Raw genomic sequence first — 22926 nt, 5'->3', positions numbered from 1 at the left:
ATGTGCAGGCGGGTCAGGTCAGGAAAACGGACACTCAATTTTACAACAAGCATCCATTTTCCAAACCTGCTGACAGCCACCTCTCCTGGGCCAAGAAGGTGCAAGGGATGCGCAATTGTCCTAGCGCCTCCTTTTAGCACGACCCCTCATTTGCATCCTGTATTTCCCAGGAGAGCGGGTGCTGAAAATGGATGCACTTTTTAGCCAATCTGTACTTTATCGGCCTATTAGTGCACGCTAACTGGATGTTAGCGTGCACTAACTATGGTTAGTGCAAATTAACTGAAAATGTTACCAATATGTTAAAAAGTGTCAATTGGTGGAGCCGTTATTTAGCTAGAGATATGGCTCTGCATTCCCATTGGCTGTCTCCTTGTTTGTGTTGCCAAGGTTGCAAGGTGGTGTTTGTGGGGGGCTGGCCAGTGCCTGGTAACAAGTTGAAACAAACAAGTAATGTAATAATACCTTCAACTAAGTTCTAGTCAGCAAAAGCAAAAACATTTGATGCAAATGCATACTTTGAATTCGCCAATCCCTTTGTATTGTAGGAAAGGGGCCCTGGCATTTTGGGTTGCATACTTTTAATTTCCCTGCTGTGTGCGTCTGTTTGTTTGGGAAGGGGGGGGGGGGTGACTGGTGAGAGGAAAAGTGACTGGGGTAACTATTTGAGGTGACAAGTGAGAGAGAGACTGCTTGGGGAGATGACTGCTGAGAGAAAGGCAGCCTGGTTTGTGTGTGTGTGGGGGGGACCTGTTACACCATACAGTCTCACCACTCACCACCCCAACTAGTCTCTCTCCCACCTGTAACCCCATAGTCACCCCAGGCACACTCCCTCTCACCAGTCATCCCACATATATCAAGCTGCTTCTATCTCACCAGTCACCTCCCTCAACCAAGCTTTCTCCCAAATGTCACCCCATACAGTCATCTCAGTCACTCCCCCTCTCACCAGTAACCTACACACACACCAGGTTGCCTCTCTCTCAATCACCACTCACTACTCCAACTAGTCTCTCTCCCACCTGTCACCCCAGTCACATCCTCTCTTACCAGGCAGCCTACACATTACACTCTGTCTCTCTCTCACCAGTTAACAGTCACTACTCCAGTCTCTCTCCCACTTTTCACCCCATACAGTCACCCCAGTAATTCCCCCCTCTCACCAGTCACTCCACACACACCAGTCTGCCTCTCTGTCACCTGTCATCAGTCAACACTCACCTCTCCAAAGTCTCTCTTCCACCTGTCACAGCATAGAGTTAACCCAGTCAGTCTCCCCTCAACAGTCACCACCACCACACACACCAGGCTTCTTCTCTCTCACCAGTCACCACTCACCACTCCTATCAGTCTTTCTACTACCTGTCACCTCATTCAGTCACCCTAGTCACACTCCTCTCACCAGCCACCACCCACACACCAGGCTGTCTCTCTCTCACCAGTCACCACTCACTACTCCAACCAGTCTCTCTACTACCTGTCACCCCATACAGTCACCCTAGTCACACTCCTCTTACCAGCCCCCACCCACAGATCAGGCTGTTTCTCTCTCACCAGTCACCACTCATTACTCCAAACAGTCCCTCCCCTGCCTGTCACCCCATAAAGTCATCCCGGTCACTCCCCCCTCCACCAATCACTGCCACACACACCAGGCTACCTCTCTCTCACCAGTCACCACTCACCACGCTAACCAGTCTCTCTCCCACCTCTTACAGTCACCCCAGTCACTCAACTTCTTACCAGTCACCCCCACACCCACCAGGGGAATTAAAAGTATGCATATCCCAAAATGCCAGAGTCCCTTTCCTAAAATACAAACGGCCGATACAGTAAAATGCGCGGGAGAGCTGGCACTCCGAGGTGAGCGCCCACTCTCCCGACACGCACCCAGGCCACTCTCCTGGGCATGCAATTTTGTATTCAAATGAGGACCCGTGGTAATAAGGAGGCGCTAGGGACACTAGCCTGTCCCTAGCACCTCCTTATTGACAGAAGCGGTGGCTGTCAGTGGATTTGACAGCTGACGCTTAATTTTACTGGCATGGGTTGTCGAACCCGCTGACAGCCACGGATTCGGAAAACGGACGCCGGTAAAATTGAGCTATGATATTAAGTCGGAGGGTGTACAGAAAAGCAGTTTTTTTCTGCTTTTCTGTACACTTTCCTGGTGCTGGCCGAAATTAACGCCTGCCCAAAGGCAGGCGTTAATTTCTGAGAGTAAAATGTGTGACTTGGCTGCACATTTTACTTTCTGTATGGCGCGGGAATAACTAATAGGCTCATCAACATGCATTTGCATGCTGCGGGCGCTATTAGTTTTTGGGGGGTTGGACATGCATTTTCCTTGTGCTATTACCCCTTACTGTATAAGGGGTAATAATAGCGCGTTGAAAACGCACGTCCAGACGGGGGCTAATGGTGCGCTTGGCCTGAGCACACCGTGCTGTATCGGCCTGAAAGGTATTAGCAAATTCAAATATGCTTTTGCTGACTAGAACTTGATGGTATTATATTGCTTGTTTGTTTATATTTGCTACCAGGCACTGGCTATCCCCCCCCCCCCCCCACAAACACCACCTTGCAACTTTGGCAACAGAAACAAGTAACTAAGGAGAACGCTAATGAGAATTCAGAATCAAACCTCTAGCTATTGATTTGCTCCTCCAATTGACATTTTTCAGTTAGCACACACTAAGTCCAGTTAGTGTGCACTAACACAAATTACCAATCTTTACAATTTTTTTTTTATTTCACTGCCTTACCAAACAGAACGAAATAGACAATTTCAGTGTCATTTTCTAATTTGTTAAAAATGAATGCACACCTCTAATAAAGAATCCATAATAATAAATAATCCATTCAAGAACAGTGTAAAGTTGCACAAATCATAGGCTTGTAAACTCTGTGCTTTAACATTGTAACCCGTTTGCTCAGATTAGAAAAAAAAATCATTTAATCATAACTGCTAAAAAAAAAAAAGCACTGCCTCTAAAAACCGTGGACCACTGAAAATAAAAAGAATCTAAAAGATTCTAAAGTGAAAGCCCTGTACATTATAATATCGCAATTGCACCTCTTCCCAACCTGCACAAGTTTCAATCATATTCAGTTTGTCTACTTCAAAGGATGAAACATTATCTAATAATATTTATTTATTTATTTATTTAAGGTTTTTATATACCGGCATTCATGATAAAATCACATCATGCTGGTTTACATTAAAACAGTGGTGCATAGAAAGAAAAAACAAACTGGAACTGTAGTGCGGAAGAAAGCAGTTACAAAAAACAGGGATGCTTAAACTGGGAGAGGAAGGAAAAAGAAAAGGTTAATAGCATTTTAAATATTTACAACGAACAGTTAAATGAGCTGGTTGTATTATAGAACTTGAAGTTGAAGGACATTAGTTGGAGTCCGGGAAAGCTTGTCACAGGAAAAGCTTGTCCGGGAAAGCTTGTCCGGGAAAGCTTTGTCACAGGGAGCGACGGTCGCTCCCTGTGACAAAGTGAGGGCAAAGGCGATCGACTGCCAGTATGGCGCCGATCGCCTTTGCCCTCACTATGTCACAGGGAGCGACCGTCACTCCCTGTGACATAGTGAGGGCAAAGGCGATCGGCGCCATTTTGAAACCTCCAGCACCGGCACCGGCACCGGCACCGAGGGTATGATTGAAGGGATGGCTCCCGGACCCCCCGCTAGACCACCAGGTACATGTAAAAGGTTTTTTGGGGGGTCGGGAGGGTGGGAGAAGCAAAGGGGTAATTTGTAAAGGGTCGGGGTGGGTTTTTATTTTATCAGGCCATCGGCGCCATTTTTATCAGTGGTAACCAAAATGGCGCCGATGGCCCGAGAGCAAAAGATCGCACCGGGACCCCCCCCCCCCCCCCACTGGACCACCAGGTAATTTAACATTTGGGGGGGGGGGTTCGGGAGGGTGGGAGAGCAAAGGGGTCATTTGTAAAGGGTCGGGGTGGGGGTTTTTTTATCTGCTCAGGCCTCACTAAAAAATTAACAATGTGAATTGGAATCGGAACCGATTCCAATTCACATCTCTAACGATCCGATTTTTCTCTCCCACCATCCGAACCTGATCGTTAAAACGATCGGGCACACGATTCACATCTCTATCTAATAATTCCTATATGTCATTACAAGAGTTCTCTTTCCATCTTTAGGATACAGTGTCTCAAAATATCTATGGCAGACCACTGCTCGCATCTTTTCTGGATGAAGACATGAAGTAAATGTAATGCCACGCTTTGTATACTCCAGCCAAATTGTCAGATTAAAGGCAATTTTCAGAACCAAATAACCTTGGCTATCCAAACAAGGAGTATAAAAGTATCAAATCTGAAAATAATAGAATTGTTGAAAAATCATCCAGAAATAAATTGCAAACAGGCTCATTCACTAACGTGCAGTAAACTGTATACAAATGTTTATGTGGAAAATGCACAATATTTATTGCCCATTCCATTTTATTCAGTGAAGACTATTCACTAATAACACATGCTTTCCATGTTAGGAAAATGCAGTTTACTGCACATTAGTGAATTAGTCATGTAGTTAACTTTTTTTTTCAATATGAAATTTATCATTGTCGCCCATACAAAGGCTAAACGACTACATAGATGCAGGTCATTAAAAGAAATGCAAAAGATTCAACATTATTCACCTTAACTGTTCAAAATTATATCAAAATGCAAACTGGAATTTAAACCTCTTTGAACCCCTATTCAATACCCCATAGAACAACACAAAGAACTCCATAGATCATCACAAAGAATTCCCCAAAGAATTCTTCAACTTTAACTCCTTGGCAGCCCAAAAGTACAAAATGCAATTCCCAACCTCCTGACAGTCTTAAAAGCTATAATCAACCCCACACAGAAGTTATCTGCCTCTGCCTATATTAGGCTATGTATATTGTATTTCTTTGTTTAACCCCATATATTCATTTCCAAGTTATTCTTCCTGTTCTCTGTAAGACATTTGCTTGTCACTGTTATTGTTCAAAATGTAAACCGAATTGATCAATAATTCTGTTATTGGAAAGTCGGTATAGAAAAAACTTTAAATAAATAAATAAAATAATAAACCCTATCAAGTTCATTTTCAAAGGCATTACACACATAAAACTAGCATATATGCGTATAAGTAGTTTGTACTGGTATACATGCCATTTTATAAATAGCAAAAGTATGGATGTATTTTCAATTTCATGTGCACATTTACCTGCCAAAAAAGAGGTAGTCTAGGGGCATTCCAGGGTGGGGCTAAGAGGAACATGCATAAGTTGCTATTTTATAAGAGATTTATGCAAATACATTTGGCAACTTATTCACACAATTTTACACCTGCTAATTATCTAGCACAATTGATATCAGACTCGTCTGTTGTGAGATATTTGTTGGATGGGAGGTCTTGGTGAACTGGGGAAGTTCAGGGTGAAGTAGTAGGATGGTCTCGATGACCTGGAGAACTGGGTGAACTGGTGCAGGTGCTAGCAAACTGGTGATTCCAATTACGCACGCATGTTTTAAAATACACGGACTTCCTCCTATAAATCAGGGTTTTTTGCAAGCAAGTATATTTTTTCACATGGAAAATATTCATGCATATGTTTATAAAATAGGTAGGAAAGGTGTGTGCTATCAATGCATTGCAGATATTTGCACATAATGAAACGTGTGTGCATATTGGAGGGTAGATCCAAGTTATAAAATACTGTAGGAGATCTTCGTGCAGCCTTATATGCACGCATAGGGGGCTGCACAGAGTTGTTTAAAAGTTATCCTCTTTGGTTCCAATTGTTTAGTCTAAATATCCAACAAGCCTCATTGCACCTCGAAAATGTGTCATTCCATTTTCTTTCTTCTTCCGGAGAAGTGGATTTAAGGTGCTGGTGAAATCACTAGAAATGCTCTTTGTTAGGTACCATCTGATGTTTGTTCTCCCTTTCTAGCACCATACCATCTCAAACATGTGCCATGTTTTGTTCCAGTCCCTGTCCACTTTTCACCAAATCCATCAAATTTCTCATAGTTTCCTCTTTATCTCAAACTCATCAATCATGTATTTAGAGGAAATAGGTTGATCTGCTTAATTTAATAGAAAACAGAGACTCAAAGAATTTTTGGTACTAGTGTCTGTGTGTATTTTGGTGTGCTTATGTGTGTGTGAATGTATGTGTATATATATATAGATATATTTACTGTTTTATTGATTACCGTTCATTCCAGCAAGAATCCAAGAGTATGATTATCAAAGGCTTTGTCTGACAAACTTTTGAATATGTCCTCCTATCAAAAAGATAAATTTTGGGAGGTAATATTCAGCCACTGACTGACTTGCAAAGTTAGCTAGATATAGTTTTCCAGCTAACTTTGCCGGGATATTCAGTGACACAACAGTGCCACTGAATTTACCTGACTATCATAAAGATTAGAGATGTGAATCGTGTCCTCGATCGTCTTAACGATCGATTTCGGCTGGGAGGGGGAGGGAATCGTATTGTTGCCATTTGGGTGTGTAAACTATCGTGAAAAATCGTTAAAATCGTGAGCCGGCACACTAAACCCCCCTAAAACCCACCCCGACCCTTTAAATTAAATCCCCCACCCTCCCGAACCCCCCCCCTCAAATGCTTTAAATTACCTGGGGATCCAGCGGTGGTCCAGAACGGCGGCGGTCCGGAACGGCCCCCTCAATAGAATCGTGTTGTCTTCAGCCGGCGCCATTTTTCAAAATGGCCGCCGCAAAATGGCGGCGGCCATAGACAAAAACGATTCGACGGAGGAGGTCGTTCCGGACCCCCGCTGGACTTTTGGCAAGTCTTGTGGGGGTCAGGAGGCCCCCCCAAGCTGGCAAAAGTTTCCTGGGAGTCCAGCGGGGTTCCGGGAGCGATTTCTTGCCGCGAATCGTTTTCGTACGGAAAATGGCGCCGGCAGGAGATCGAGTGCAGGAGGTCGTTTAGCGGCGGTCCGGAACCCCCGCTGAACGACCTCCTGCAGTCGATCTCCTGCCGGCACCATTTTCCGTACGAAAACGATTCGCGGCGAGAAATCGCTCCCGGAACCCCGCTGGACTCCCAGGAAACTTTTGGCCAGCTTGGGGGGGGCCTCCTGACCCCCACAAGACTTGCCAAAAGTCCAGCGGGGGTCCGGAACGACCTCCTCCGTCGAATCGTTTTTGTCTATGGCCGCTGCCATTTTGCGACGGCCATTTTGAAAAATGGCGCCGGCTGAAGACAACACGATTCTATTGAGGGGGCCGTTCCGGACCGCCGCCGTTCTGGACCACCGCCGGATCCCCAGGTATTTTAAAGCATTGGGGGGGGGGGGTTCGGGAGGGTGGGGGATTTAATTTAAAGGGTCGGGGGTGGGTTTTAAGGGGTTTTAGTGTGCCTGTTTTCCTGCCCTCCCCCTTCCCCCGATTTACAATTTTTTAACGATAAATCGGGGGAATTGGTATTGTATCGTGTCCCTAACGATTTTTTGATGATTTAAAATATATCGGACGATATTTTAAATCATCAAAAAACGATTCACATCCCTAATAAAGATAGCCAGATAAATTTAGCTGGCTAAGTATGGCATAACCAGAGTTAACTCAGAATATCAGAGTTAGTCAATAACTTATTTACATTAAAACATAACAACATAAGATATGCAATACTGGGTCAGACCAAGGGTCCATCAAGCCCAGTCTCCTGTTTCCAATAGTGGCCAATCCAAGTCACAAGTACCTGGCAAGTACCCAAACATGAAATAAATCTCAAGCTACTATTGCTTATTAATTAATAGCAGTTTATGAATTTTTCCTCTAGGAACTTATCCAAACCTTTTTTATATCCAGTTACACTAACTGCCGTAACCACATCTTCTGGCAATGAATTCCAGAGCTTAACTATGTGCTGAGTAAAAAATAATTTTCTCCAATTTGTTTTAAATGAGTTACTTGATAACTTCATGGAGTGCCCTCTAGTCCTTCTATTATCTGAGAGAGTAAATAACCAATTTACATTAACCTGTTCAAGCCCTTTCATGATTTTCTAGACCTCTATTATATCCCCCCTCAGTCGTCTCTTCTCTAAACTGAACAGCCCAACTTCCTTAGCCTTTCCTCATAGGGCAGCCGATCCATGCCCCTTATCATTTTGGTTGCCCTTCTCTTTTTACTTTCTCCAGTGCAACTATATCTTTTTTGAGATGCGGCGACCAGAATTGCACACAGTATTCAAGATGCGGTCTCACCATGGAGCAATACAGAGGCATTATGATATCCATCGTTTTATTCGCCATTCCCTTCCTAATAATTCGTAACATTCTGTTTGCTTTCTTGATCGCCACAGCACACTGAGCCAATGATTTCAATGTATTATCCACTATGATGCCTAGATCTCTTTCCTGGTTGGTACCTCCTAAGATAGAACTTAACATTGTGTAACTACAGCAAGGGTTATTTTTCTCTATATGCATCACTTTGCACTCGTTCATGTTAAATATCATCTGCCATTTGGAAGCCCAGTCTTCCAGATTCGCAATGTCCTCCTACAATTTATCGCAATCTGCTTGAGATTTAACTACTCTGCATAATTTTGTGTCTACTGCAGATTTGATCACCTCACTCATCGTACCCCTTTCCAGATCATTTATAAATATATTAAAAAGCACTGGTCCAGGTACAGATCCCTAAGGCACTCCACTGTTTACCTTTTCCACTGTGAAAACAGACCATTTAATCCTACTCTCTGTTTCATGTGTTTTAACCAGTTTGTAATCCACAAAAGGGCATTGCCTCCTATCCCATGACTTTTTAGTTTTCTTAGAAGCCTCTCATGCGGGACTTTGTTGATCGCCTTCTGAAAATTCAAATATACTACACCTACTGGTTCACCTTTGTCCATATGTTTATTCACCCCTTCAAAAACATTTAGGAGATTTGTGTGCAAGACTTCCCTTGGATAAATCCTTGCTGGCTGTGTGCCATTAAACCATATCTATCTAAATGTTTTATGATTTTATTCTTTATAATAATTTTCACAATTTTTCCTGGCACTGAAGTTAGGCTCACCAGTCTATAGTTTCCCAGATCACCCCTGGAGCCCTTTTTAAATATCGGAGCTACATTGGCTATCTTCCAATCTTCAGGTACAACTGGTGATTTTAATAATAGGTTACAAATTAATTGAAATAGGTCTGAAATTTCATTTTTTAGTTTTTCAGAATCCTGGGATGTTCACCATCCGGTCCCTGTGATTTACTACTCTTCAGTTTGTCACTCATCTACCACATCTTCCAGATTCACCATGATTTGGTTCAGTTCATCTGAATCATCTCTCCAACATCCTCTTCAGTAAACACCGAAACAAAGAATTCATTTAATCTTTCCGCAATAGCTAAATTAACTTTGCTTTGGAATTCACCACTCTAAAATTTAGCTGGATAAGCGGTGAATGTATTCAAAAGTTGGCATTTAGCCAGATAACATATCTAATGGGGCTAACTTCCAGTTAATATGGACTCTTGTATGCATAATGAGTTCTGCACACAAACCTTTTCTGGATAAAAAGAGGTGGTGCTGGACGCATTCTGGGGGAAGGGCTAACTTTTAGCCAGAAAGTACACATATTGATCACTGTCCGGTTAAAGTCAGGGGCATAACGTCCATAGTGAACAGTGGTGCACAAGCACCCCCAACTGAGAAAAGTGGTGTGCCGTGCTCCACCACCTTCTGCTGGAGATTGAGAGCTGTCGTTCTGGGGCCCCTGTCAGCCATAACATTCCCTCCTTTCTGCCCGCATAGGAGCAGAATTGGAAGTAGTGTAGCATGGGCCCATGTACGCGAGAAGAGGAAATGCTATGGCTGCCTCTGTCTCCTGCCTCCCTCCCCCCCCCCCCCCCCCACTGCCTTCAGGAAGAGCCACAGGTCTCCCTTTGTTAGGAGAAATAGGGGAAGGGCCATGTGGTGCTTTAGTTTTGTGACAACGTGCTCTAGGAGATCGAATGTTCACAGTAGCAGAAGCATGTGCAACATTGCTTTCCAGAGGATGGAGCACAGCAATCGGCTTACAAGGGAGCTTGCTCCTTCAGACAGCTTGTGACATCTCAGTGTGAATCTGCTGCAGCTATGGGGGGATGAATGTGAAAGCAAGGAAGGAGACCAGTCTAAGGCAGCTGCGGGGTGATAAAAAGATTCCACCATTTACTTTGAAAATCAGTCAAATTAAGTAGAAAAGCCGGCTATTTGGCAAGTCTGGTTGAAATGCTGACTAAGAAGAAGCACAAGATAGCTGCTTGGGGTGACCAGTGGGTCCTCATTGCAAAAGGAAAAGAAAAGGCTCACTCTGGTACTTCAGAATTTCCCCAAGAATGCCTGTGACCACAGGAGAAGTAGGTAGAAGAGCCACAGGGCCTGCTATCGGCACATGGAGCAGTAGGAGAAAGAACTGCGGACCCTGCATGTAGCCAGGAGCAGGAGGAAGAACAGGATGGCAGTCCCCATGGCCAGAAGAAATCAGAAGTGTTCCATCAGCTGTGGGAGCTGAAAGAGGCGGTGGCTGCTGCCATGTGTCCCTCTGGGGAGGGGGGAGGGAAGCGATAGAGAGGGAGAGAGTGTGTGTGAATGTGAGAGAGCAAGAGGGCATGTGTGTGGGTATGAGAGCAAGAGAGCAAGTGTGTGTGTATGTGTATGTGTGAGTGAGAGACCATGTGCATATGTGTGAGTGAAAGTATGTGCATGTGAGAGTAAGAGAGCATTTGTATGTGTGTCTGAGAGCAAGAGAACATGTGCATGTATGTGTATATGTGAGTGAGTGCATGTGTGTGTGTGAGACAGATAGTGAGGAGAATGCACACAACCTATCTCCCTCTTCTCTTACTAATCAAGATAATCCTAGGGCATCTAAAGTTCCTAGGTATGAAGAGTGGTTTTTTTTTATAGTCCTTATTTGTTTTATTTATTGGGTTTTATTTGATGTGTCAGCTGTTTTGAATTATTTTATTGATGTTTGGAAAGTTTTATATAAGTTTTTAATTATTGGATGTTATTCTGTTCATCAGCTGATTAAAAGTGCCATCTCTTACAGTGGTATAAATAGTAAACTCACATATTGGTCTTTACAGAAGTTCTCTCACTCTCTTTCTCCCTCTCCTGCCTGAACTAATGCAGGAGCAGGGAAGTTAGCCTAACCATGCCCTCTTTTATCGTAAGCGCTATTTCTGCTACATTTATAGCATTTAGATGAATCTAGATCTAAGTTAGGCACCTATTTTCAGATAAACTTAGGAGCCTATGTTTTCATGTGAAAATTCACCTACAATTTTATGGCCTGTAATTCATTTTCCTAAATTTAGAATCATAAATCAGGTGCCTAGTGCTGGATATCAGTGCTAAGGACTTATTTTCTCTACTCAAACTCTACAACCACCTGCTTTGTAGGCTCCAAAGGCTTAGATTTCTCAAACTGCACTAAATATTGCATGTGATAGGAAAAGGGGTGTGTTTTATGGTAATAGCCTATTTAATGCAATGTGCGTTATCCTAGTGCTTCGCATAGGTATTACCACAAAGTGTGTTAACCTTTTGCACTTTGACTGACATCAAGCTAGGTTGAGAGAGCATTGTACAAATCTCATCTTTGTGTGACTTTCCTCACTCCAAAGGACATCAAATCTTCACAAGAGTGCACTGTTCTGTTCGTATGTCTCACTCTGCAGGTAAAAGTGGCCACTAAGCCCTACACTACTACCTAAACCTAACCTCGAGTTACTAGGTGGGCCTCCTATCGTAGCATAAATAGCTGCTTACTATGGTGCCACTTCCAGAAGCTCTCTCTCTCCCTCATATCTCAGGCCTTTCCCCAGCCTAAAAATGCCCAAAACAGAATTTGCAAAAAAATCACAAATTGCATTATGGGCATATTACATGATATCACATAGCTTAACACAATTGAAAAAAGGTATAGTTATTTTCAGCATTAACAGTGTGCGATATCATGTGTTATGGCTTTGCAATGCCAGCCCACTTTTACAGAATTCCCTTCCCGGACTCCCCAATCCCTCCCTTTTAAAAATTTGCATCGCACCATGCGTTATGGCGTTTTCGCATGCTTTAAGCCATTTTTCACATGTGAAAACGCCATAACGCAATTTGATGAATGACCCTGAAAGTTAGGCACCAGAACCCTTTTAAAATTGATCTCTAAGGCACTCGTATTTTTCCTATGAGAAAAAAAGCCCTACCTCAGAGATACCCCTGGGCTTTTGCCCTGCCTTCTTGAATTCAAATACTGTCCTTATCTCAACCACTTCCACTGGAAGGCTGTTTCATGCATCTGCCATCCTTTCTGTAAAGGAATATTTCCTGAGATCACTCCTCGGTCTACTCCCTTTTGCATCCATCCATCCATCATTCCAGAGCTTCCTTTCCATTGAAAGTGGGCTGCCTCCTGTGCATTGATATCTTGGAAATACTTGTCCAGAAGTAAATAGTCCCATTAAGTGATCTTATGCCATAGTAACCTTGGTACAAAACACTAATAAGTTTTTAAATTATGATCTTTGCCATAGTGTATCTTCAGTTCTATTCCAGCTTTTGCAGCATTAACTGAATGATAACAATTTTGGGTATACTTGCTAAATTTACAATTTCCTTTGAATAGAAGTGGATATCTAAATGTTTACAATTATAAAAGCATGATGGCACAAAATAAAATTGTCCTGTATTTTCTTTTACAGCAGGAGAAACCCAAACTGTTAGAACCTGTGGACTACGAAGCAGTCATCACAGATCTGGAAAAGAACAATCAGAGTGGTCCACTCAAAGATTTTCTGTTGTTTCCCAATGATGATTTTTCAGTAAGTAATTCTTAAGGATATACATGGTTATCATTGGCAATAAAATAGTCAGCGTTTGAAGCTCTATGGTCTATTCTCCATGTCTCTTGGGGCTTTTTCACTCTCTTTTCCCCCATCAATAACTCTTTGATATTATCATGCCATGCTACAGAAATGCATGAGGTACTGTAGATGTGAGCTAGCACACAGTCCCCTTTTCTGACATTGTTATGGTCTCTGCATTTGAAAGCCAGCAAGAAAGAGCCAAGAGTAATTTTTGCTGTGAAATTAAATGCATCTTCTCTCTTGTACATCAGCTCTCCATCATTGGAGGTCCTGTGATTATTTCCAAACCTGAAGCTTTTTATCTATCAGATCACAGCAGTGAAAATCACAATACTGAGGCAATGTAATATTTGTATAGGGTGACCATATAGTTTCATGTCAAAGGGCACAGGCTAAGCCCTTCTAGGTTTTGTACTCCCATCACATGCATGGCCTTGTAATTCTTCTCAAACTGGAACAAGTCCAGGCATACACTGGGAGTGAAACCAGCAGTGGTCCATTGTGTCTTTTTTGATATGGAGCTGACATGGATGACATAAAAATGGGTGTTTCACAGGGCTTGGCCTGGTCGGCAATGCGTTTCAATCTCTACCTAGCTCCATTATGTAAACTTCTCGCCACTCTCTGCGACGGATATAAACAGTGTGCAGATGACATACAGTTTTTATGTACATGTTCTTTCATCTTGGTCAGACATAGTTGAACCAGTGAAGATCTGTTTATCAACAATTCAGAAATGGCTTTTCTTTAATAAACTAGCCTTGAATTTTGCAAAAACGCAATTGGTATTAATCCAGAAATTGCAGACTAAAATTCACTGCACATCTATCACTATAGATGATACTCATTTTCTTTGTGCTCTTGTATAAAAAATGTAGGTGTTCTAATAGATCCATGTCTCTCATTCCATCCCCATGGCTTCTATAAGTTGTGAATTTTGTGCGGCTTGAAAAATCTTCTTGATAAAACTGATTTCCTGACTGTTGTATAAGTCTCTATTCTGCCTTTGGTTTATTACTGTAATGACATCTATGTTGGTTTCTTGGCAATTGTTGCTTAATTCAGGTGCTAGATTAATTTCAGGAAGCAAACATAGGGACCATATTTCACCAGTCCTTATTGATCTTCACTGGTTCCTATTACTGAACACATTTTGTATAAGATTGGTACAACAGTTTTCAAGCTAATTTCTTCTTCAGACTCTCTATGGTGCAATGCGCTCTTACATGTCTTCTGTCCCTCACGTGAACTGAGGTCTTTACAAAGAATGCTCTTAGATATACCATCTACACAGCATGCCCATCTTGTTACTAGTAGAGACTGTGTTTTTTCGATCACAGCCCTTATTTTTGGAACTCCCTTTCAGAGGCTCTGTATTTGGCAGTTAGCATGAAGACACTTAAGACCATGCTTAAAACTTTTCAGACATGCCTATTATTAATTTTTTTTGGAAAACCTTTAATGCTTGATGGAGCAAGATCTATAGAGCATACAAGTTGTTATGTTTTTGAAGTTTTGCTGTGATATTTATATTTTACTTGTACATCGCATAATGCTTATGTGTAAGCAATTCATAAATTTTACATAAAGTTGTGTGGCCATGCTTTCTTTTTTGGTGTTGCTTCATCAGGGTGTGGCAGTGTAAATCAGCAGTCAGGTTTATGTTCAGTGATTTTATTTACAGTGCACATTAAGTTTACAGAACAACTTTTTACCATCAGCAGTAAACACAGATTCCAACAGCATTCAGATACAGACTTTTCCTTAGGATAGTAATGTTTCACATGAGCTGCCTTCTCTTGGAAAACTGGGCCTAGTCTTCTCATCTCAGCTGGGCTCTGCCTCTTAACCTCCCCAGCAGGGTCCCACCTACAGGACTCTCCCTGCCCAGCAGGGACCTGTCCTCAGAGCTGTCTCCCACTGTGGGATTTAAGGTGCACCAGGCATCTAGCCTGGTCCCACACAGGTCTAGAGCCACTCCTTCACATACACTCCCCCCCAGTATGAGCCCATTGAGGTAAGCATCTTCACTCACCCTGAGACTGAATCAAGGAAGTGACCTCTTACCCCAATATGCTCTTTCTGGCCTCCCACCAGCTAAACTCTTGGCTAGGGTTGGAGGTCACAGGAACATGCTCACTCCCACACATTAGGATTACTTTTAACTCCTGTTGACTTAAGACTAAGCTCAAGATAGCAGCAAGGCAAGATAGCAGCAAGGCTTTCCTACATATGTTTCTCCAGCACTCCTAGCTTGGCTTGCACATTCTTCAGCTCTGCTTTTCTTTCCTCCCTGGGTGTTCTTAGCGTCCAACTCTCTTTCTGTAATGTAATGCAACAGAGGAAACAGTAGACTAGAGGTGAGCTGGAGTGAACAGCTGAGCATAAAGCCTCTGTAGTACTCGGCTGATCCCCCTGCTAACATTCCAGCTCAGTGGTGAGTGAAGGAGCTGTGCGTCACCACAAGAATTTGTGAGGGGCTTAACTAAGTATTGGGAGCCATATGAAAGTCCCTGGTGCAGTGATTTGAATCAGGCCATGATCCTGCTGATGTCAGCAATGATATCGGTGGGAATCGCAGCTCTGAGCCAAGGACTAGCAAATTTAAGTGAAAAAAAGTCAGATACAATAAAATGAATATAAAATGAAGGTTGGGGTGTGAATGACATCATCACCACCTGGCCTCCAGAGCACATTTTAATTGTAGAAAATTCCCCATTGGAACCCTGATGCATTTTGGGGTTAAAAATCCCTTAAATATAGAAATTTTGACGGAAGTCAGGTTAGGATAACCAGAAGAGAACCAGGGGACCCGTACCCAGCTATTATTTGGATAGCCAGTGTAATAGTTTATAAAAATGAACATAAATGACAGTGACAGGTTTGGAAATAGTTTAGAGATTTGAAGTGACATGAATGAAGGAGGACAAAACATTGGAATATTTCTGTTGCTCAGGAAAACACTTTTTGAGCCTGCTTAAACTAAATAAAAAGACGTTTTTGAGATAATGATAGCTTCCAGCATCCCCAGTTTTGATGGTCCAGCCCAGACCATCCTTGATAAAATTAGGATCACCATGGCAACCCAAACAGGTTCTAAAGCTGTAGCCATAGTTGCATAGTAATGGCTTCCCTAACAACTAGGGAAAGGGCTTGCATAGTAACATTAGCCCAAGCCAAAGCACATAGGTCCAGCAGGTAATAAAAACAGCATGAAGAGTTTTAAAAGTTAACAAACAATTCCCAATCTAAATACCAATGGTAGCAGACAAAGAGAGAGTCCATTAAGTGACATTTATTATAATTTCCAACTAGCCCCAGGAACTAATTTACACGATGACATCATCACAAGTGAGTATCTCAGAGCGCTAAAAAACTGCCGACAGTATAGAATCAGAGGAGAGAGAAGACTGACACTAGGAGAGAAGGAGCCCTGATACAGTGCTCTACTCTCAGGCCATTATAAAAGCGTTAAATCACCTTAGAGAAAGAACAGTAAAACAAAAATAGAGTGTGAATGTGTTGTATGAATGAGTGCACTATGCGAATTGGTTTTGGTCAAGGTAAGGAAAAGATAAAGTAGAGTTATATTAAAGTCACTGCTGTACCGTGGAATTTAGCTCAGCATATTTAAGTGGAAAAGAGACTGTAAAAGGAAGGTCTGACTGGGTTATTGAGCCTTTCTCACTGTGAGGTGACTAAGTGAATGGAGTTAAAGTAAAGAGAAAATGGGCAGCCTCCCTAGCACGGATGTGTGGGAGCTGCAAATAACCGGGCACCCGATTCACCCATGCCACACCCGCAACGTACCTCAGATCGGTGGGAGGGTAGGGGATCTGATACCCTTCCCATCCACATGTCAGCAAGAATGGCACCGGCCTTGTGTCACCGACACCACAGGGTGCCACGGCGTGGTGGCGCAATGATGACAGCGCTCCCCCCTGATTGGCCCGACGTTGGGGGTGGTAATGTCACTGAAGTGCGCCCCGATGCCGAGCTGCTTGATTGGCCGAGGGGGAGAGCTTATCGCTGACGTCAGGGGGAAGGTGGCCGATGGGCGATTTGAATCCCGCTGGCACCCTTGGGCCAGCCTCTTTCCTCCTTTGCCCCCCAAGCGGTGCCGTTTCAGATCCCACTGCTGCAGGTCTCAATTCGGAGCCATTTCCCTCGGTGAATCTCTCTCTTCCAAAAAAAAAGGGGGGGGGGGGATTCTTCGCAGCAAGAGCACTTTAAATCTAATAATTTTGCTTAGGAACTCTTTAATTGAATAACTTTCACTAAGGAAGCCTGTGCTGCTGCGCCTTTCCGGGGGTACTTTGTGTCGGGTCTTGGGGCTGTTCTGCTACTCGGCCCTGAATTTATAGCACACTTCTGTTCCTTCCAGTCGCTCCAAAAATATATTTTTTTCTTTTAATCTACTTTAATTGGCTTGCGATTTGGCTTATACATGTCTCTATAGGAGTTGCTTCCATTGTTTGTACAGATGTCCCTGAGATCCAACTCCTTGCCTGTAACTCTGCAGGCCCCAGCACAGTGAGTTATGGGAGTTTTAAGTACCCAATGTCCCCTCTGGTTCTGACCCCATGGTTCTTTGACCAAAGGGGAGCTAGAAGCTGACAGGGAGGAGGTAGAGCATCTGGGCCGCCTTGAAGAGCAAAAGTTTCCATTAAAGAAACCGCAAAGCCTGGGGCAAGGGCCCAAAAGATCCCGAACGGAAAGCATAATTCGGCTAATTCAGCAAAATATGGGGGCCATTGAGGAAAAGTGTCGGAGGGTAGCAGCAGTCGCATCTTTGCCCTCAGCACCGATATCATACAGCTTGCCCCCGAGAAAAATCAAAGATAGGGCAGTCATCCAGACATAAGTCATCCCGCCTTTCCTTACTAATGCATTACATAATACAGGTACACAAAGCTGGGTGGGCTGTGCGGAACATGCCGTGGCATCTCCTCGTGAGCCCAGCACCAGGAACTCTCGCAGCCCTAGTGAGAGGAAGTACAGGTCCCCATCCTGGCCAGCTTCACACTCACTGTCTGAGCGTTTCCACACCAGTTCTGGCCCTTGGCACCGGCCATACCACTGGCCCTCCGACAACCGTAACCCCTTTGGGGACCTGGCTGGCACATCTCATTACTGGGGATACAGGCCTTACGAAATCGACCATCGCCCAGGTGGGACAGTTGGCCTCGCTATCCCCACCCACTTTTCGATCTCCGCAGTACCATCACCGGGATCTTTCACCTTATCCCGAATGGGGTCGGGAATTTGGAGGGCATAGTTGCTTCACTGAGCAATATAGAGGTAGCCACAGTCGCGAAGAGCGGCCACCAGCATCTCTGGATGGCCAGCAGAGAAGGGGAAATGGCAACACAAGCAGTCAGAGAACGTTCATTGTCAATGCACTCAGCAGAGTCCCACCACAGTGTCGCTGCTCGCAGATCCCTGACGCTGAAGCTACCGCTAAGGACCCCATCACTGTCAGCGCAGCCAAACAAGGAGCAGGGTAAGCCTCATGTGCATAGCATAGAAGAAATTCCCCCGAAGGAGCGTGCAGGCAGGGAAAGGCACAAGTGGCCTAGGCACAGACAGTTGTCGCCTTCCTCTACCTCCCTTAGCGGCTCTTCAAGCTTGCATGCAGGTGAGATAGGATGCCGTCTGCCCCGTGAGCTGTTGGAATCAGAACACGAACTATGGGAACTGGTGCCTAGGCTCCTTAGACATTGAATCAGACTCAGGCACTACACTAATTTGTTCTGCTTGGTGAAAAGGCATAGGAAGCGGTGCCAGATCAAGTGGGAGAGGAGAAAGGAGCTGGAAGCAGCCAAGCCCATGCAAAGAGAGATCATCAATTGGGAGCATGCCTTCACTCTTTTGACCTCAGTTGTGGTGTGTTCTGAGCCTGCAGCAATGCAGCCCATGCTATCTTGTTTTGATACTATCCTGGGTGCATATTAAGAATACAGTGGTTTTGCATGGTTCAACTACAATGAGGCCTTCTACGAGAGAATGCCTATTAGGTCTGTCAAGTCGAGGGGAAGACATGACATCAGCCTTTAGCTGACAAAAATGTTTACCCGGGCCATGGACGCTAAAGCCAGTTTTTGGCCCTTTCATAGTGAGCCAGTGCATGATGGACAAGCCAAGCGCACACAAGGCATGAGCGGTGCATGCTGGAAATTCAACCATGGCTCCTGCACTGTGCCAGATTGCAGATTTAAACACATCTGCAGCCGATGTACCACACCACATCATGTGAAAGAAATGAGCAGGCCTTAGCCCCAACTCCAGTGAAGTGGCAAGCAGTGCTTCCCTGGTTGGCTCGCTATGCCAATAGGGCCTAGGCAAATACTATACTGAGAAGGAGTAGCAATATGACATAACCTGCTCCTCCAGAGGGGAGGAGTTAGCTATCTGTAATTCTATTAGTGAACTGCTGTTAGATGCTCCTATAAGGAAAGGAAGTAGCAAGCTGTATCACTCTGTTAAGGAGTAGCAATCTGTTATGGATCAACTCTCCAAGGAAGAGGAGTTGGAAATAGGTATATAGTACTTCGCTATTGAGATAGCAATCTATCATGCCCCCCGCTACGGAGTAGCAATCTGTATATATATATATAAGCTGCTGGCAAGTCTTAGAGAAAGAGGAGTAGCTGTCTATATAATACTTCTGTGAGCGGAGTCAGTGGTCTGTAGTGCTTGGCTCCCACAGGGTGACAATAGTGAAAGGAATGACCACTTAGAGGAAATGGTGAATCCCTGGGCCGATGGCAGATGACAGCGCCCCCAGGAGGAGATCCTGAGAGGAACCACTGGCTAGTCTAGAATATGAGATAAACACAATAGTTCTTTATTAGACTGGAAGCTGTGTCCAGATAGGACAGAGGTGGTCTAAAAAAAACAATGATCAGATTGGTGAGGAGTCAGCATTGGAAGACTTATGAGGAGAAACTGAAGGATATTATTTATTTATTTTATTTATTTTTAATTTTTATATACCGAAGTTCTTGTAGGGACTACAAATCACTCCGGTTTACATAAAACAATGAACTGCCCAACAGAGAGCGGAGCTTTACATAGAACAGTAGAACATATGGAACAATATAACTAGATGACAATTTAACATAGTGATAAATAAATATTATAGTTTAACTGGTAATACTAGATGACAATTTAACTAGATGACAATTTAACATAGTGATAAAATAAATTATAGTTTAACTGGTAATACATAAAATTATATTATTTAATATGACTGTATATACCCTGGAATAGAGGTGCAAGGGAGATATGATACAGACCTTCAGATACCTGAAAGGTTTTAATGATGTACAATCATCAAACCTTTTCCAATGGAGAGAAATAAATAGAACTACAGGTCATGAAATGAAACTCCAGGGAGGACGACTCAGAACCAATGTCAGGAAATATTTCTTGATGGAGAGGGTGGTGAATGCCTGGAATGCCTTTCCGCAGGAGGTGGTGAAGACGAAAACAGTGAAGGAATTCAAAAGGGGCATGGGATAAACACTGTGGATCCCTGAAGGCTAGAGGATGGAAATAAAGAAAAGAGCGCATGGGGGTAACTGGGGTAACTTGCTGGTGCGGCATGTACTACCCTTAACAAATAAACCTTGACACTGTTAATGCAACTCCCTCATTGCTCTCTGCTTCAATGGCAGTGGGAAAAGGGGAATTGGATTCAGACCTCAACCAATGGGGGCCCGACTTTTATGGTTTGGGGAACAAACAAACATGGGGCTAACTTGCTGATGCGGCTTTTACTACCCTTATTCTTTAAGCCTGATACTTTTGATGCAGCTCCATCATTGCTCTCTGCTTCCATGGCAGGGGTTAGGGAAAATTGGATTTGGACAGCATCCGAGGGCCCCGACTTTTACAGTCTGGGAAGCTGATAAGCATGAGGATAACCTGCACAGTGCAGCAGATACTGGCATAAGCCAGCTGGGCAGACTGGGTGGATCATTTGATCCTCTTCTGCCACCATTTCTATGTTTCTCTGTTTATTTCTGCGTATGTGTCAACTGCTATTCATTTCCAGGTGTCTGATGGTGAAATTTGCAGGAATCCAATGAAAATAACATTGCTATGCATGGAGATGTGACCATGCTAAAATGACTGATGTCATGACAGCGTAACAGAGCACCAGGCTGTAGATGCTATGGTAGCTGTACAGTGATGGCCAATATAATCTTTAAGGAATCCACAGTGTATTGTGGGTTTGTCGTGTGTTGCTATAGTAACTCTCCGCAAAAGTCAGGGCAGCTGTACTGGGTTTCCGTTCCTGACTCTTATTAACTTGTCTAAGAGCCATGGCATTGCTCTAGCACATGGATCACGTGAATATGTGCTTGTTCTGTTCTTCATTGTAACGCCCTTCATTGTAACAGTGTGGCCGGGCTACACATTTAGACAACACTGTCCTGTGCTGCATTGCTCCTAGGTCACTGTTTATTGTCTCACCTAATAGCATGTGAAAGAGAGGCCAGAACTACATGTAAAGCTTCTCCTTAACGGTTCTTCTGCTTGATCCACCCAGCAGGAAGTTTGAGTTATTCCGTAGGAGGTCTTTTTTTTTTTTTTTTTTTTTTTAATTGATTCACATTCATGGCAGCAAATGATCCCAGGGAGGTCAGGTTTCTACTACTCCTTTTCATTTCCTCTTCACAGACTAATCTAATTTTCTGCCTCTGCATACAGAGTTTGTGCCTGAGAAACATTTATAGACATGAACCAATACCCTACCAATGCAATAATCATTCTTTTTTTTTTTTAAATGTTCCAACAAGTAAATCATTTCTTCTGGAAAGGAGCAGTGTGGTTATCGAATACATAGAAAGAAAGTTATAGGTGATGCCTTTTAGTAAACTAACAATATATTTCTCACTAGTGGTGTTGCACACCAATCATTTTTGGTTCAGTTTGCTTTGGTTTAGAGGTCTTTCCGGATTTATTTTTTATGTTTTGTTTTTTTGCTGTGTTTTCCATTTTTTGTGCATAGACAAATAATGCACACAAAATTCAGTGTTGGATACATTATTTGTATATTACGCAATCACTTTGCAGATTTTCCTCAGTAAATATTTTTCCATTTCGGTTTGATACAACAGAAAATGGAACAGCCTGTTTGGTTTTATTTGTTGTGTCATTTCAAACTGAGTGCATATCCCTAACTAGAATAGCCCTCCCCCCTTCATTCTTCTGTTATAGATAAGGGGAGCAGGTTCCCATTGAAGGAAGTTAAACTTCAGGGCCCTATTGATGTCTCAGTCAGGAATCTAAATTTCCAATGTTCAAACTAGATACTCCATAAATAATTTATTGTTCCAAAGAAAAGACTTTTCTGAAAATAAACTTCTTCAAATGAAATAATTTCACATAAAATACATTTGGTTGGAGACAAATCCAAATACTCAATTTATTGCCCACTGCACTTTTATGAATGTTTTCACTGATTTGAAGAAGTATTCAATGCTGACAAGGCTTTATCTGTTTTTGTGAAAACCGGCCTTTTTCCTGACTCAGTCTGGCAGGCTGGAATCAGGAATCACCCCCACTGAAGCAGCACATGGCTTCAGGGCAGGATTGTAGGTGGTCTTCTGCTTAACCAACCCCCTCTCCTGCAGGTTGAGCTGTTGGGTTCTAGGGACCGGTAGACCTTGCCTTCTGCAGAATATCATGGCTGGTGCTGGATTCAGGCACAGGCTAGGAGCTAGATACAGGCAGAGCTGGAGGTTGGGCTGGTACTGAGGGCAGCAGGAGCTGGATATAGGTAGGGCTGGAACATAGTACAAGCTGGGAGCTGGAACACGGTGTAGGGCTAGGACTGGAACAAGGACTGGGATCAAGGGGAGGCTTGGACTAAAAGGCAAGGGCAAGGTCTGAGATATTCAACAAGGAGTGAACTGAACAGGACAAGGACTAGATAAGAACAGGACTAGTCAAAGCCTGGACAAGGACTAGATAGAACAGGCAACAATAAACAGGAAGGCCCAAC

The 22926-nt window shown here is 43.4% G+C and overlaps 1 protein-coding gene across 6 annotated transcripts in view; it reads left to right on the top strand.

Annotated features, from left to right (window-relative positions):
- The window catches only part of DOCK10 (dedicator of cytokinesis 10), a 401455-nt gene that overhangs the window by 93774 nt on the left and 284755 nt on the right, over window positions 1–22926 (top strand). For all 6 annotated transcript variants that reach the window (XR_003858608.1, XM_029615672.1, XM_029615673.1 and 3 more), the window contains exon 2: window positions 12747–12866. Coding sequence is in view for 5 of the 6 variants with exons in the window: in XM_029615672.1 (XP_029471532.1) it covers window positions 12747–12866 (120 nt within the window). In the remaining variant the exon portion in view is untranslated. The remainder of the gene's footprint in view (window positions 1–12746; window positions 12867–22926) is intronic.

This window comes from Rhinatrema bivittatum, chromosome 9 (assembly GCF_901001135.1).
Source record: "Rhinatrema bivittatum chromosome 9, aRhiBiv1.1, whole genome shotgun sequence".
NCBI classification, from domain to species: Eukaryota; Metazoa; Chordata; class Amphibia; order Gymnophiona; family Rhinatrematidae; genus Rhinatrema; species Rhinatrema bivittatum.
This window is presented reverse-complemented; position numbering and strand designations above follow the sequence as displayed.